Source organism: Salmo trutta, chromosome 3 (genome assembly GCF_901001165.1).
Source record: "Salmo trutta chromosome 3, fSalTru1.1, whole genome shotgun sequence".
NCBI classification, from domain to species: Eukaryota; Metazoa; Chordata; class Actinopteri; order Salmoniformes; family Salmonidae; genus Salmo; species Salmo trutta.
In genome coordinates, this window is record NC_042959.1 from 60,475,015 (window position 1) to 60,491,362 (window position 16,348).

Below are 16,348 nucleotides of genomic sequence, written 5' to 3' on the forward strand. Positions count from 1 at the left end.
CATGCCTCAGCCGGTTCGCCAGGCTCTCACGCTCCTGCCGGTTCGTTGGGCTTCCACGCCCCAACTGGCTTGCCCAGCGCCCATGTCTCGGCCGGTTCGCCCAGGTGGGACACCAGGTGGCGCCCCTGGTGGGGGGGGGGGTACTGTCACGTCTGCTCCCGCTCTTCTCCCTTGGCACTTAAGGGCACCAGGCTGCCCTGCATCATGCACTCCTATCATCCATTATGCACACCTGCCTTCACTCGTCATGCGCATCAGCGATATTGGACTCACCTGGACTCACTCATCACCTGTTATTGCCTCCCCTATATTTGTCAGTTCCCCAGCTCTGTTCCCTGCTGATGCATTGATTGTTTTTTGTCTTTGTTTTCTTGTTTGCTGATGCTGTTCCTGTGTCGTTCCATGTCCGTTCCTTATTAAATATCTGACTCCCCATACCTGCTTCGTCTCTATAGCGTCATCCATGTGACACTGCATGAGTTTTACGATTTCACACCTATATTTATCAACCCACAACTTGCCACACCCACCAAACGGGAGCAAACGTACCTCAAAGACTGGTGAAGAACGGTGCACACTGTTTTGGGGAAACGTGTCGTTCATTAAAAACTGTCATGCAACATAGCAAACGTTGAAGCAAACTGTACGCACCTCAGGTAGAAATGCCAAGTGCTACTCTAGACAAAATCATTGCCACAACAAACAGGGGTGCACATGACCAACAAAGTAGTTGAAGCCTCCTTTTGTGAACCTAAGGGCATTAGAAACATCTAAAAGAACACTATCATCATCATAATACTATTCACATACCATTCTCAATTAAACCAGTATTGCTTTTCAATAAACAAAGTAATCAATTGACAAAATGACAGAATCCACAAGAAAAAGGGGTGCACGCTTCTCGAGCATCCGTGGGATGCATACTACATACAAATACTACATACAAATACTACATACAAATACTACATACAAAGATCTGCTGGCCCGCCTCGTATATAACGTGGACATGCACGAGCGAAGCTTCCAGAAGCAACAACGAACAAACACAATGGAAGCACTCAAAATGCACAAATTGAAGAAAAAGACATTAACTTGAATGACACAGAAGACTGGGGCTCTTGTTAACAATTTCATAGTCAAACACATGTTTAAAATCAGTAACAAGGTTTGGACACATCATTTAGCAGACAGTGAACAAGGGAGAGCATGCAGGGCTTAAATATCAGCGGGAATGTGAGACAGGTCGCCATCATAGTGTTCTATGCCAAACTTTGCCCAATATGCTGCATTTGCTTTGATAGACATAGAAAACGTACTGCCACACAGGGATCCTACGGTCCGCATTTGTCTTAGTATTGTATTTGATCTCAGGGGAGATGGAAACGATTAGCAAGGCTTTTGGATCAGCTTGATTGATCAGTGAAAACCTGGATATGGTGTCTGGTGTCCCTGACTCCTCCAGTAAGCCTGCTATATGACCTCTCCTGGCTGTCTCCATCTGAAATCCATACAGGACTGAGAGAGCCAATGCAACTGCATCATGAGGTATCCAAAGTGATAATAACCGTTTGATAGGAGTAGTTACTGTTCTACCATGAAGCAATTTTCTGCACCAAATTCTTTTAGAATGAAATAGTTTGTATTTCAGTATTATGGTTTGTAATGAAGGACAAATATCCGTTTAAACAACAACATGTTTTATTGACATTGACCTATTCACTTTTAGCCCTCCTAATGGCTTTAGTGTTAATAATTGAAAAGAAAGGAAGCTATTGATCACACCGTGGCAAGCTAAAGCAAAGGCACAGCGATAATGAATGACTGCAGGTGTTTATATTTTTGTAATTAATAGCCGCGTAATTGGACAATTAGTGTGCTCACTGATCAAATATGAGAGGAGACATCTTAAACAAGCCATTGTCTCTCAGGAAGGGACCGTTCTGAACTTAACTAATGAACCAAAACAAAGCTAGGCCTATATAATATCATCCTTCTGTCTGGTGGTTACACATTCTTCATATTTTCAGAGAGCTGAATGAACTGGACATATGGTTCTCTTCTCAAGTTTCACTGACTGTGTCTAACAATATTCTGCTGTCAGTTGATTTATGTGCCTTCAAAAAGTATTCACACCCCTTGACTTTTTCCACATTTTGCTGTGTTACAGCCAGAATTTTAAATGGATTAAACTGATCTTTTTTTCTCACACATCTACACACAATACCCCATCATGACAATGTGAAAACATGTTTCTAGAAATGGTAGCAAATTTATTGGAAATGAAATAAAGAAATATCTAATTTACATAAGTATTCACAGCCCTGTGTCAATACATGTTAGAATCACCTTTGGCAGCGATTACAGCTGTGAGTCTTTCTGGGTAAGTCTCTAAGAGCTTTGCACACCTGGATTGTACAATATTTGCCCATTATTGTTTTCAAAATTCTTCCAGCTCTGTCAAATTGGTTGTTGATCATTGCTAGACAACCATTTTCAAGTCTTGTCATAGATTTTATACACTGTAACTCTGTGTCTTAGGAACATTCACTGTCTCCTTGTTAAGCAACTCTAGTGCAGATTTGGCCTTGTTTTTTATTATTGTTCTGCTGAAAGGTTAATTCATCTCCCATTATCTGGTGGAAAGCAGACTGAACCAGGTTTGTGCTTAGCTCCATTCTGTTCATTTTTATCCTGAAAAACTTCCCAGTCATTAACATGCATACCTATATCATGATTCAGCCCCCACTATGCTTGTAAATATGAACAGTGGTACTCAGTAATTTGCCCCAAACATAACACTTTGTATTCAGGACAAAAAGTGAATTGGTTTGCCACATGTTTTGCAGTTTCACTTTAGTGCCTTGTTGCAAGCAGGATGCATGTTTTGGAATATTTTTATTCTGTACAGGCTTCCTTCTTTTCACTCTGTCATTTAGATTAGTATTGTGGAGTAACTACAATGTTGTTGATCCATCCTCAGTTTTCTTCTGTCACAGCCATTAAACTCTGTAACTGTTTTAAAGTCACCATTGGCCTCATGGTGAAATTCTTGAGTGGTTTCTTTCCTCTCTGTTTACTGAGTCAGGAAGGATGCCTGTATCTTTATAGTGACTGGGTGTGTTGATACACCATCCAAAGTGTAATTAATAACGTAACCATGCTCAAAGGGATATTCAATGTCTGCTTTTAATTTTTTACCTATCTATCAATATGTGCCCTTCCTTGCGAGGCATTGTAAAACCTACCTGATCTTTATGGTTGAATCTGTGTTTGAAATTCACTGCTCAGCTGAGGGAGCTTACAGATAATTGTATGTGTGGGGTACAGAGATGAGGTAGTCATTCAAAATTCATTTTAAACACTATTATCCATGCAGCTTTTCATTGACTAATTTGTAAAAATGTTCAAAAACAAATTTCAACTTTGACGTTATGAGGTATTATAAAATGCATTTCATCCATTTTAAATTCAGGCTGAAACACAACAAAATGTGGAAAAAGTTAAGGGATGTGACTTCTTTCTGAAGACACTGTATGTATCTGGGTTGTAATGGAGACAGCCTCGAACCAGCTATGCACAAACTGAGACTGGTGGTGAGAGTATAATGGAAATAGCTAATTATTCATCTCTTATCTTCTTGATTTACTAGTGTATTTGCTGTTATAGTGATGTGTCCTCTCTTATCACTTTCTCTCCAGGTTCTCCTGAACGTCTGGATCGACTGACACACACAATCATGGACAGATCACTGGACCTCTGAGTGCAATCTTCCTCTTTCTCCTCCTCCTTCCTTCTCCTCCTCTTCCTCCTCCTCCTCCTCCTTCCTCCTCCTCCTCCTTCCTCCTCCTCCTCCTCCTCTTTCTTCCTCCTTTTCCTCCTTCTCCTCTTCCCCTTGAAGGTCCCACCTGGTTGCCAGAAAATCAGTGAGACAGAAAGACAGATCGACAAGAGGTTACAAAAAAACAGAGGTTCCAACAAACCCCTCTGGTCTTTTAATTCATTTGGTAACCATGACGACCACTCTTTTTTCCTCCTTATCTGGGCACCTGGTGAACCTCCAAGTCCCCCTGCCATCATCGTTGATGCTTCTGCTGCTGATACAACTGTTTAGTCGGTGCCCGGCTGCTCCCTCAGGGCCTGAGTCAGACACCTGCTCCACTCTGATCCAGAGCCGATTCTTCGGCCACTTCCTGTCCTCCTCCACTTTCCCCACGGCACCCTGCTCCTGGACCCTACAGAACCCAGACCCGCGGCGCTACACCATCTTTATCAAGGTAACCAAACCTACCTCCACAACGGACTGCATTCCCCGGCAGCTCCGCACATTCCAGTTTGACTCGTTTCTGGAGACCACGCGCACCTACCTGGGCATGGAGAGCTTCGACGAGGTGGTCAAGCTGTGTGACTCTTCATCCCCTGTGGCCTTTCTAGAGGCTGGGAAGCAGTTCCTACAAATGAGAAAAGGGCCGCCTCGGGCTGGCATGGAGGTCACCACCCCTAACGCTAGCGAAAATGGGGAATTTAAGACTGAATACCTGGTGGTGGGGAAGCGTAACCCCAGCATGGCAGCATGTCAGATGCTGTGCCAGTGGCTGGAGGACTGCCTGGCATCCAGCACCTCTAACAGGCCCTGTGGCATCATGCAGACCCCCTGCCAGTGCTGGGAGCCCCCTCCTCCACAGCTCAGCGAAGGGGATGGATGCTACAGGAACGGGTTCTACCTGGAGAACTGCCTACCCAGCTCCAATGAGAAGAGTGATACTGACAGCAACGGTGAGTGGAATAGTTCTCTGGTTTTAGTTATGGGCATTTGTGGAAATGTTTTGGCCAACTTGTGATGCCGTTTTGTCTATTGGAGGAGAGCTTGTAGGCGAGGCTTGTGGCTCACTTGGTCATCTTGTCTGTACAGCATGCCATTTCATGTTAAATGGTAGGCCTCTGTGGTCCAGGTCCATCCATGAATGTGTAGGGAGCCTCGTACTCTAACCTGTCAAAATACAATGAAACAGTTATTAAAAGGAAAGACACAAGTAATTGACATAGCCACCTCCTGATTATTTCCGGACAATTTGAGGCAATTTTTGTTCAAATGACTATGCAGTATCCAGTAAAGTGCTCTGGCTAGGTCACAGAAAGCAGAAAGGCCGTGAAAGATCAGTAGAATTACAGTAGCTCAGAGACAGAACAGAGATGGTATAGAGTTTCAGCTGATGGGTTCTGAGCTGAATGACCTTGGCAGGAAGGTGCCGTGTCCTGTCCCTCTGTGGTTGGGGAGAGAGACACTGGATCGGCCTGAGGGAGGCTGGGACTGGGGAGGAGGATCTGGGTGTGATATGGGATAGCTGCTGCAGGAGGGTGATGGAGGGAGGTAGAGATGGGCAGGGAGAGATGCAGAGAGGGGAAACTGGGTGGAGAGAGAAGGGAGGCTGGGACTGGGTGAGGAGGATCTGGGTGTGATATGGGATAGCTGCAGGAGGGTGATGGAGGGAGGTAGAGGTGGGCAGGGAGAGATGCAGAGAGCGGAAACTGGGTGGAGAGAGAAGGGAGGCTGGGACTGGGTGAGGAGGATCTGGGTGTGATATGGGATAGCTGCTGCAGGAGGGTGATGGAGGGAGGTAGAGATGGGCAGGGAGAGATGCAGAGAGCGGAAATTGGGTGGAGAGAGAAGGGAGGCTGGGACTGGGGAGGAGGATCTGGGTGTGATATGGGATAGCTGCTGCAGGGTGATGGAGGGAGGTAGAGATGGGCAGGGAGAGATACAGAGAGCGGAAACTGGGTGGAGAGAGAAGGGAGGCTGGGACTGGGTGAGGAGGATCTGGGTGTGATATGGGATAGCTGCAGGAGGGTGATGGAGGGAGGTAGAGGTGGGCAGGGAGAGATACAGAGAGCGGAAACTGGGTGGAGAGAGAAGGGAGGCTGGGACTGGGTGAGGAGGATCTGGGTGTGATATGGGATAGCTGCTGCAGGGTGATGGAGGGAGGTAGAGATGGGCAGGGAGAGATACAGAGAGCGGAAACTGGGTGGAGAGAGAAGGGAGACTGGGACTGGGTGAGGAATGTGTAATATGGGATAGCTGTAATGGCGGCTCAGAGTGGGGGGAGTGGGTGTGTGTGTGAGGGCGGCACACAGGAGATGAGCTTTATATTATGGGGACTGTAGCTAGCTGGATCTCTGTGTATGGCTGCTCTGAGCAGGGGGTGATGCACAGGAGAGAGGCTATAGGGGCTTGGATAAGGTTAAGAGTCTGTAGTTGGTTAGATGTGTGATGATGCTGTGTGATCCTGGCTCCCCTCCGCAAGCCTGAACCTGACAGACAGGCTGATAACAGAGAGCTTCATCCCAGAGGGAGGCTAGGGCTACTGCCTGCCATCGGGTTGAACCATTGCTCTCCCCACCCCCCTCTTCTCCTTCTCCATCCATCTTTCTCTTCTCCTGTCACTCTCTGCATCACTTCCTCTTATCAGCCTCTGGTCTCTTCTAGGGCCGGGACGATGCCAGTGTTGGATTTGACATTTTGAACTTTGCGATATTAAAGACATGATAGATCAGGCGCATAGTATATTAAGGAGTGAGATATGTAGAAAGACAGAGTGGCTGTGGAATGTGTCTGGTGGACGGGAGGAGATCAAAGGATTGCTATAGGGGAGACAGATGGACATCTGTGGATTAGGCGAAGGAGGGGTTGAGGTCAGAAGGTCAGGTCAGATCCCCTGAAGGGAGTAATAAAGGTTTACTACTAAGATGTAAGGATTGGAGAGAAGGAGGAGTGTCTTAAGTGGCATATATATACCTGTGATGGGAGAAATGTTGGGTTGTCTGAATTACAGCTGTGTCGACCCTTTGGGAAGAATTAAACTTGGTTAAAGCTTCTCTAGTGTCCGTGAGTTATTTACTCTGAAAAATAAGAACCTAACACCAGTATCGCAATACATTAGTCTGGTGGCAACAAAAAAAACACAAAGCTTCACACTTCTTAAGGAAAACAGCCCTAATGTTGGAAACAAACATCCTTTTGTTGTCAACCAGAGTCACATGCATTTATTTTCCAAGCTACAGCGCACAATATTTTATATACAGCAGGTTTTTAAATGACCAAAGAGTTTAGGTCTGCTTCGTGTTTACATTTTTGCCATGGAAAAAATATCACGATACTGGTGTCATCACAGCCCTAGTCTCTTCTTCTCAGAGCACCCAGCCCTCTCCCTCCCTCTGCATCTCTTCCCTCCATCTTCCCCTACATCCATCCTTCCTCTCTCTCTCTTCTCTATAACTTCAGCCTCTGGTCAAACCTCTCCCTCCCCATCCCTCCCTCAATCTCTCCCCCCCCCCCCCAGGCCTATAGGCTGATTCCAAGCTGATGGAGGAGACTCAGTCTAGCAGCCAGCCAAGCAGAGCTGATGTTGTGGGTAGTATCTCATGGCGTCTTCTCCCCCCTGTCTCCTCTCCTCTCTCTGCAGCTAATGTTCCCTGTCACCAAGGCTCTCCTCTCCTCTCCTCTCCTCTCCTCTCCTCTCCACTCCTCTCCTCTCCTCTCCTCTCCTCTCCTCTCCTCTCCTCTCCTCTCCTCTCCTCTCCTCTCCTCTCCACTCCTCTCCTCTCCTCTCCTCTCCACTCCTCTCCACTCCTCTCCACTCCTCTCCTCTCCTCTCCACACTACGCTAGTTATCCTTCTTATGTAATCCAGATCATGGGGTGTGGTCTGGAGGTACATACAACACAGACTTGTTTGGGTACATCTAGAAAGAGGAGGATTTTCATATTATTATTCTCTTCCTACTCTTTTTCTTTCTTTCTTTCTTTCTTTCTCTATCTATTTATGTATCTCTCTCAGTTTCTCTTTCTCTCTCTCTCAGAATAGCAGGGCCTCTGAGGTCAAAGTGAACTTTGATGATATTCCTACATCTCTCTGAGTGGCATTTGAACCCCCACTGACCATGGGGAGACAGTCGATGGAAGGATGGCTAGCTGGATGGATGGGTAGGTTAGTTGAGGATGAATAGAGAGAAGAAAGGATAATGGATTCTGTGTGGGAATGGGCTGGGAGCCTGACAGGCTTGCTGTGCTGAGGAGGAGAGGAGCGATGAGCGGAGAGGAGAGGAGCATGAGATGAGATGACTGTTGAAGGGTTTGGGAAGTGAGCAGTTGAGACAGAGGCCTTCATGGCCCTGTCTGTCTCTGAGGCCTCACTCAGCACACGATTAATGGATCCCTGTCTGTCTCCCCTTCCGTCTTCCCTCCATCTCTCTCTGTGTCTCTCTCTCTCTTGCTCGCTCTCTCTATGGAGAGGAGAGGAGAGACGTCACTTCCACACTTCCTCCTGTCCACACATCTATCCCTTTCACATGGAGAGCAGATGGCTGGAGTAGTCATTTAGAGGTCAGGCAGTTGGAGAGCAGGCCGACACTGGTAGCATAGCGGAAGAGAAGGAAGGCGACTTTCATTTGAATGCTGGGCCTGTGTGTGTGTGTGTGTGTGTGTGTGTGTGTGTGTGTGTGTGTGTGTGTGTGTGTGTGTTTGTGTGTGTGTGTGTGTGTGTGTGTGTATGTGCGTGCGCGCGTGTGTGTGTGTGCGCGCGCATGCGTGCGGGCGTGCGTGTGCGTGCGTGCGTGCGCGCGTGTGTGTGTGTGTGTGTGTGTTGCATGGTGGGAAGACAACACGGAGCAGGAGAGGATTAATTTCTCACTCAACAGAAGACAGCAGGGGAGGTAGTGACAAATTAAAGGAGGGATTTGAGAGACAAGGAGAGAAACAAAGAGAGATGGAGAAGAGGGAAATATTGGTGTGGGGACGTGAGATGGAAAAAATGAGATGGGAGAAAGACAGAAAATTTACAAAAATGGGGAGTAAGAGAAGTTCAAGGGGACTGGACTGGAGGGAGGAGATGGGAAAAGAGAGAGAGGAGAAAAATGTATTCATGACTTGCACTTTTTTTATGGTTAGCAGAATGCTGACGTTAAGTAAGATGAATGTGTGTGGCAGTTTATGTCCCGGAGAGGACAGCCTCTTGTACACACACACACACACACACACACACACACACACACACACACACACACACACACACACACACACACACACACACACACATACACCACACACACACCACACACACCACCCCCCACATAGCTTAGCTGTGAGGTTGCTAAACTAAGGGATATCAAACCACTGCTCCCAGAGGAGAGGGGAGTCTTATAGCAAGTGTAATGCATGAACACCTCTTCCCACACACACTACACTACCTCTCTCTGTCTCTGTCTCTCTCCATCTCTCTCCACAGAAACACTCTCTCTCCCTCTCTTGTTGGGCAGATAGTTGTACACACTGGTCCCTCGTGACAGAGAGTGGGTGGCTGACAGAGTGCTGAGAGAGAAGCTGAAGATTGTGGTGCCTGTGTGTGTGGACGTGTTTAACTATTCTTGTGGGGACCAGAAGTCCCCACAAGAACAGTAAACACACAAAAATCTGACCAACTGGGGACATTTTGTTAGTCCCGTCAAGGTTAATGCTATTTTTAGGAGGTTAATGGTCAAGGTTAGAATTAGTGTTAGGGTTAGAATTATGTTAAGGGTTAGCGATAGGAACTAGGGTTAGGGTTAGGGTTAGGGTTAGGAGCTAGGAGCTAGGGTTAGTTTTAGGGTTAGGGTTAGGGTTAGGAGCTAGGAGCTAGGGTTAGTTTTAGGGTTAGGGTTAGGAGCTAGGGTTAGTTTTAGGGTTAGAATTACATTAAGGGTTAGAGATAGAGGCTATGGTTAGGTTTAGGGTTAGGGTTAGGTTTTTGGGTTAAGGTTAGAATTAGTGTTAGGGTTAGAATTACGTTAAGGGTTAGAAATAGGAGCTAGGGTTAGGTTTAGGGTTAGGGTTAGGAGCTAGGGTTAGTTTTAGTGTTAGGTTTAGGAGCTAGGGTTAGGTTTAGGTTTAGGGTTAGGATTGGGAGCTAGGGTTAGTTTTAGGGTTAGGAGCTAGGGTTAGGTTTAGGGTTAGGGTTAGGTTTTTGGGTTAAGTTTAGAGTTAGGGTTAAGGTTAGGGTAAGAGCACAGGTTAGGGTTAGGTTTAGGGGTTAGGGAAAATAGGATTTTAAATGGGACTGAATTGTGTGTCCCCACGAGGTTAGCTGTGTGAGTTTATGTGTGTGTGTGTGTGTGCTGTGCTCCCTGATGTGTGTGTGATATGTAGCCTAGTGTGTGTGTGTGTGTGTGTGTGTGTGTGTGTGTGTGTGTGTGTGTGTGTGTGTGTGTGTGTGTGTGTGTGTGTGTGTGTGTGTGTGTGTGTGTGTGTGTGTGTAGCCTGGTGTTAGCCACCGGGTGTCTGTGTGGGTTGGATCAGGCCAGACTGTGGAGTGGACAAGGACAGTTGGACGGGAGCTAACGCAATGCTACAGTACCATAGCTAACTCTGCAGAGAGAGTGTGACAGTCTTGTATAGGAAATCTACTATTGTCATATCTTATAGAGCCCCAGGCTGTTCTTTACTCAAGTCCAAGTGCGGAAGCCCCTTTTAAAATATACCTTCATTGAAACACACATTTTCAAAATGAATAGTAGTTGTTCTAGTGAAAATGTTGAGGGATGGTGTCTCTCTCCTCTCCTAGTTCTCTGCCAACAGATCCACTATCTCAGGTCCCTCTAAGGCTTTATTAAAAATTCATATTTTAATTAAGCAATTTTACTGCCAAATCAGCAGTTGCTACATCCATTTAATGAAACATGAATGATCTGTACCCACTGATTATTCAATAATAGAACTTATAAATGCCTCATGAGCTTAGTTCAACTGTTGTACCCCATCAGAACCCAAAAATACAAGCTTGTTTTATTCCAATGTTTGTAAACAAAGTAAATGTAAACACACACTGTATAGACTTAAAACATGGTTAAAACTATAATTTTGATATCATGGACGGTCTGTCTATTTGAGAGTGGTTACATTTCTCCAGCACCATCCCTCAGCTTTTCACTGGAACAGGGGCAGGGAGATGGCTTTGTCATTGTTTCTATTGCTGATTGCTGCTTTAATGTGTGAAGATAAAAGATCAGCTCCAGTTTCTGGCTGGCGAGCATACGGACGTGTGTGTGTGTCTGTGTGCGTGTGTGTCTGGGTGCATGTGTGCATGTGTGCGTGTGTGTCTGGGTGCATGTGTGCATGTGTGCGGGCGTGCAACCTATTGCACTGCTCCAGGAATTCCTTGTTGCTCTGACAGGCAGCTCGTCACTGCTCACAGCCGATGCACCGCTCTCTCTCCCTGTCTTTCACTCTGTCACACCTCCGCCTTTATCTCTCTCCCTCTCTAGCTCCTTCTCTCTCTCTCTCTCCCTCTCTAGCTCCTTCTCTCTCTCTCTCCCTCTCTATCTCCTTCTCTCTCTCTCTCTCTATCTCCTTCTCTCTCTCTCTATCTCTCTCTCCTTCACTCTCTTGGAAATTCTTCCTGATCTGTAGTCTTTCACTTTCTTCATTTCATTGGTTTCTTGTCAGTGCTGTTGGTCTGTGTGTCTCTGTGTGTGGGTGGGTATGTGTGTATGTATGTGCGTGTGTGTGGTGTGTGTGTGTGTGTGTGTTCTCTCCCTAAAGCCACTTTGGGATACGATACGATCTGTAGCAGGGCTTTAAACGCTAGACTGAGGCTCTCTCTGTCTTTCTTCAGATTTGATGAGAGGGAGAATGAAGATGAATGTCCTCTGATCAGGCAGCAGTGTACAGTTTACTGCCGCCATGCGCCCAAAGGCACTGCAAAATGTCATTGTGTGTGTGTGTGCCTTTGTCTCTCAATGTGTGTCTTCATAAAGGTTTGTGTGTGTACGCCTGGGTGCCTATGTGTGTCTGCTAAGAGAGTATGCTAGTGTGTGTGTGTGTGTGTGTTTGTGTGTGAGACTGTTTGTCTCTGTGCCCTTGTTAAGGATGAGGCAGCAGCTCAGTGGGATGTACTGGCTTTTTTTCTCTCTTCTCGTTGGTGATATACCCAGGAATGACACGCAGGGGTGGTATGCTGTCACAGCGCCCGCCTCCTACACACACACACACACCCACACACACACACACACACACACACACACACACACGCACGCACGCACGCATGCACGCACGCACGCACGCACACACACACACACACACACACACACACACACACTCTGTCTGGTCAGAGCCTGGCAGGCCCAGGAGAAGAGCTCATTAGCACAGACATGTCACGTGTGCTCTTTCAAACCAAAGCAGACCCACACACAAACCCACAACCACAACCACACACACACACACACACACACACACACACACACACACACACACACACACACACACACACACACACACACACACACACACACACACACACACACCACACACACACACACAGGCTCCAGGGCCCCCTCTCTCCAGCCCACCACTCAGGCAGGAGGAGATAGGACCTGAGGTTTGCCCTGACCCCCCTTCCCTCCTCATCCACCTCCTCCTTCTCTTTCTCTATCCCTCCATACCTCTGTCCCTCTCTTTCTCTGTGAGTCACAATGCCATCCCACGCTGTGTGGGGAGAGAAAGGCTTCAGATGTATGAGTGTATTACAGAGCGTGGTGAGAATCTACCACAGTGCACTCTGTACTAGGAGTGTGTGTGTATGTGTGTGTGTGCATTCGTACGTGTGTATGTGTGTGTGTTTCTCTCACTCTCTACACGTCCTAGAGGGCAGGGGTACAGTAGTAGCTGTCCTTGGTTTTTTAAATCGGTAACCATTCCTTTAGAACATGGAAATGAAGCAGTGTATTGTAATGTCCTTGGTTGATAACTGTGAGACAGTAGGATAGAGAATGACGACAGTGACACTTTCATTAGAAGAGGTACCTGGTGGGCTCCAGAACGAGTTAGAGAGACCAGAGGAGGATGAGGAGAAGAGGAGGAGGAAAGAGGATTTCAGTGGTGGGGATTGTTTTAAGTCCCTCTAACTCTGCACACTACACATACACACACACACACTCACACACACTGCCCAGGAGGAAAATGGAGGGAGGTGAGGGGGTGGGCAGTTTACTCACCATGGAGGAAATAGATACAGAGGCCCTGGCCGTAACCATAGGAACACATTAGCCTGACACCTAGCACATCGAGGACGGCTTGTAAGTAACAACCTGTAAACAAACTCCAGCTAGAGTCAAACTGTTTCTCTTTTATTGAGTTAAGGTCAAATCATCTGCTGCTTTTCTAGCTTTCCAACATTTCTCATCTCAGACACAAACAAGATGAAAACAAACATTTTCTGGATGAATTCAGAACCAAAGAAAATGTATTGTTTTCAAAACTAAAGTGTTTATTTTGAACAGACAAACAGGTTTGTGTGTGTATGCGTGCATGTACGTATGTGCATGTGCGCGTGTCTGTGTGCATGTGTGTGTGTGTCCGTGCGTATTCGTGCTCCTATATTTTCGCCCACAACGATTTGCTAGCCCCTTATCAGAGCAGGTGTTCCTGCTTGAAGATGGATGTGTCTGGAGAAAATAAGAAAAGCCTGGTTACTTCTCCAACTCCTTCTCTCTCCATCTCCCTGCCTGTCTGTCAGTCTGATAGAGAAAGTAGAATAGCCGCCATTTGATCCCTACCAGTCAAAGGACCTTTTGAGCTTTTTCTTATCACACCCTCTGAAGTAAAGCATCCATCTTCCGAATTGAAATGTCTGCCTGACTGACCTGCACCTGAGAGCATACAGCCCCTCCACCTGATAGGTATTTATAGACAATAGGTCCATTCAGCCGGACTAATGGGAAGGTAAAGGCTGGAGCTGGGCTCACAGGTTATGTTAAAGGGATGTTGTTTAAAGGGATGTTGTGGTTTAAAGGGATGTGTTAGGTTGATGGTTAGAGGAGGTTCTGTTTTGTGTTGTAGAGGTTGGAGCTGGTAACTGTCAGGGTGTGGCATGGAGGGGCAGATGTTGGGGTAAATTCCATTCATATTCAGGAAATTAGTCAGGAAATGAATTCAAATTCCAATTTGGAAATGGAAAATAAATATTTATTTTCAATTAGGATTTTTCCATTGTTGAATAGGAATTTCAATTCCTTTCCTGAACAGAAAAGCTATTCCAAACGTGGTTGTTGACTACAGTATGTTGGTTAAAGTTATCAGGGGTATAGGACTAAGTAAGTTGGAACGGAAGCACATGGGGGTTAGAGGGGACAGGGGGTTAATGCCACCATTGACCTGGTAGGGGTTAAGGTTGGCAGCTGGAACTGATGGATAGGGGGTTAGATAGGGTAGGGGGTAATGACATCAGAGGGTTGAGGATGGGAACTGAAGGATAGGGGGTTAGATAGGGTAGGGGGTAATGACACCAGAGGGTTGAGGATGGGAACTGAAGGATAGGGGGTTAGATAGGGTAGGGGGTAATGGCATCAGAGGGTTGAGGATGGGAACTGAAGGATAGGGGGTTAGATAGGGTAGGGGGTAATGACACCAGAGGGTTGAGGATGGGAACTGAAGGATAGGGGGTTAGATAGGGTAGGGGGTAATGACATCAGAGGGTTGAGGATGGGAACTGAAGGATAGGGGGTTAGATAGGGTAGGGGGTAATGACATCAGAGGGTTGAGGATGGGAACTGAAGGATAGGGGGCTAGATAGGGTAGGGGGTAATGACACCAGAGGGTTGAGGATGGGAACTGAAGGATAGGGGGTTAGATAGGGTAGGGGGTAATGACACCAGAGGGTTGAGGATGGGAACTGAAGGATAGGGGGTTAGATAGGGTAGGGGGTAATGACACCAGAGGGTTGAGGATGTGAACTGAAGGATAGGGGGTTAGATAGGGTAGGGGGTAATGGCATCAGAGGGTTGAGGATGGGAACTGAAGGATAGGGGGTTAGATAGGGTAGGGGGTAATGACATCAGAGGGTTGAGGATGGGAACTGAAGGATAGGGGGTTAGATAGGGTAGGGGGTAATGACACCAGAGAAGTGAGGATGGGAACTGAAGGATAGGGGGTTAGATAGGGTAGGGGGTAATGACATCAGAGGGTTGAGGATGGGAACTGAAGGATAGGGGGCTAGATAGGGTAGGGGGTAATGACATCAGAGGGTTGAGGATGGGAACTGAAGGATAGGGGGCTAGATAGGGTAGGGGGTAATGACACCAGAGGGTTGAGGATGGGAACTGAAGGATAGGGGGCTAGATAGGGTAGGGGGTAATGACACCAGAGGGTTGAGGATGGGAACTGAAGGATAGGGGGCTAGATAGGGTAGGGGGTAATGACACCAGAGGGTTGAGGATGGGAACTGAAGGATAGGGGGTTAGATAGGGTAGGGGGTAATGACACCAGAGGGTTGAGGATGGGAACTGAAGGATAGGGGGTTAGATAGGGTAGGGGGTAATGACATCAGAGGGTTGAGGATGGGAACTGAAGGATAGGGGGCTAGATAGGGTAGGGGGTAATGACACCAGAGGGTTGAGGATGGGAACTGAAGGATAGGGGGTTAGATAGGGTAGGGGGTAATGGCATCAGAGGGTTGAGGATGGGAACTGAAGGATAGGGGGTTAGATAGGGTAGGGGGGTAATGACACCAGAGGGTTGAGGATGGGAACTGAAGGATAGGGGGCTAGATAGGGTAGGGGGTAATGACACCAGAGGGTTGAGGATGGGAACTGAAGGATAGGGGGTTAGATAGGGTAGGGGGTAATGGCATCAGAGGGTTGAGGATGGGAACTGAAGGATAGGGGGTTAGATAGGGTAGGGGGTAATGGCATCAGAGGGTTGAGGATGGGAACTGAAGGATAGGGGGTTAGATAGGGTAGGGGGTAATGACACCAGAGGGTTGAGGATGGGAACTGAAGGATAGGGGGTTAGATAGGGTAGGGGGTAATGACACCAGAGGGTTGAGGATGGGAACTGAAGTGCATGGAGTATAATGTCACCACCAAACGGGTAGGGGTGTTGATGTGGTGCTGGGAGGTTTGAAGTTGGAACTGAAGACTAAGAATTTTAGATGGGGTTAGAGGGAATAGGCGGTAATGTCACCATAGACCGGGTAGGGCTTTTGATATAGTGCTGGGAGGACACCTGAGTTTAAGCTTCCTGGCCACAGAGGGAGAGGAGGGAGGGAGAGGGATCGATAGGATGGGATTGTGTGAGTGCTGCTGTTCAAATATTTATCCAGAGCAGGATACTGAATGACTGACTGCAGGCACTGGATTATACCTGCTGGATGCAGCCTATAGCACTGTCTGACTGAACACCAAAAAAATGGAGAGAGAGATAGGGAATGAGAGAGCGAGAGAAAGAGGGAGGGAGAGAGGGTGAAGGAGAGGGTAGGAAAAAGGGAAAGAGAAAGAGAGAGATATAGAGAAGAAGAAAAGACGAGAGATGGGGAAGAGAGAGAGAGAAC

General features: G+C 47.1%; 1 protein-coding gene and 1 long non-coding RNA gene across 9 annotated transcripts in view; both read left to right on the forward strand.

Moving 5' to 3' along the window:
• Positions 1–3,819, forward strand: part of LOC115181944 (uncharacterized) — a 29,139-nt gene extending 25,320 nt beyond the window's left edge. Inside the window, exon 3 of the long non-coding RNA XR_003873570.1 lies at positions 3,699–3,819. This is a non-coding gene — a long non-coding RNA (uncharacterized LOC115181944). The remainder of the gene's footprint in view (positions 1–3,698) is intronic.
• A 44-nt stretch (positions 3,820–3,863) lies between these two features.
• The window catches only part of adgrb1a (adhesion G protein-coupled receptor B1a), a 68,277-nt gene continuing 55,792 nt past the window's right edge, over positions 3,864–16,348 (forward strand). For all 8 annotated transcript variants that reach the window (XM_029743659.1, XM_029743641.1, XM_029743654.1 and 5 more), the window contains exon 1: positions 3,864–4,773. In XM_029743659.1, the coding sequence (XP_029599519.1) occupies positions 4,011–4,773 (763 nt within the window). In that variant the 5' untranslated portion in view covers positions 3,864–4,010. The remainder of the gene's footprint in view (positions 4,774–16,348) is intronic.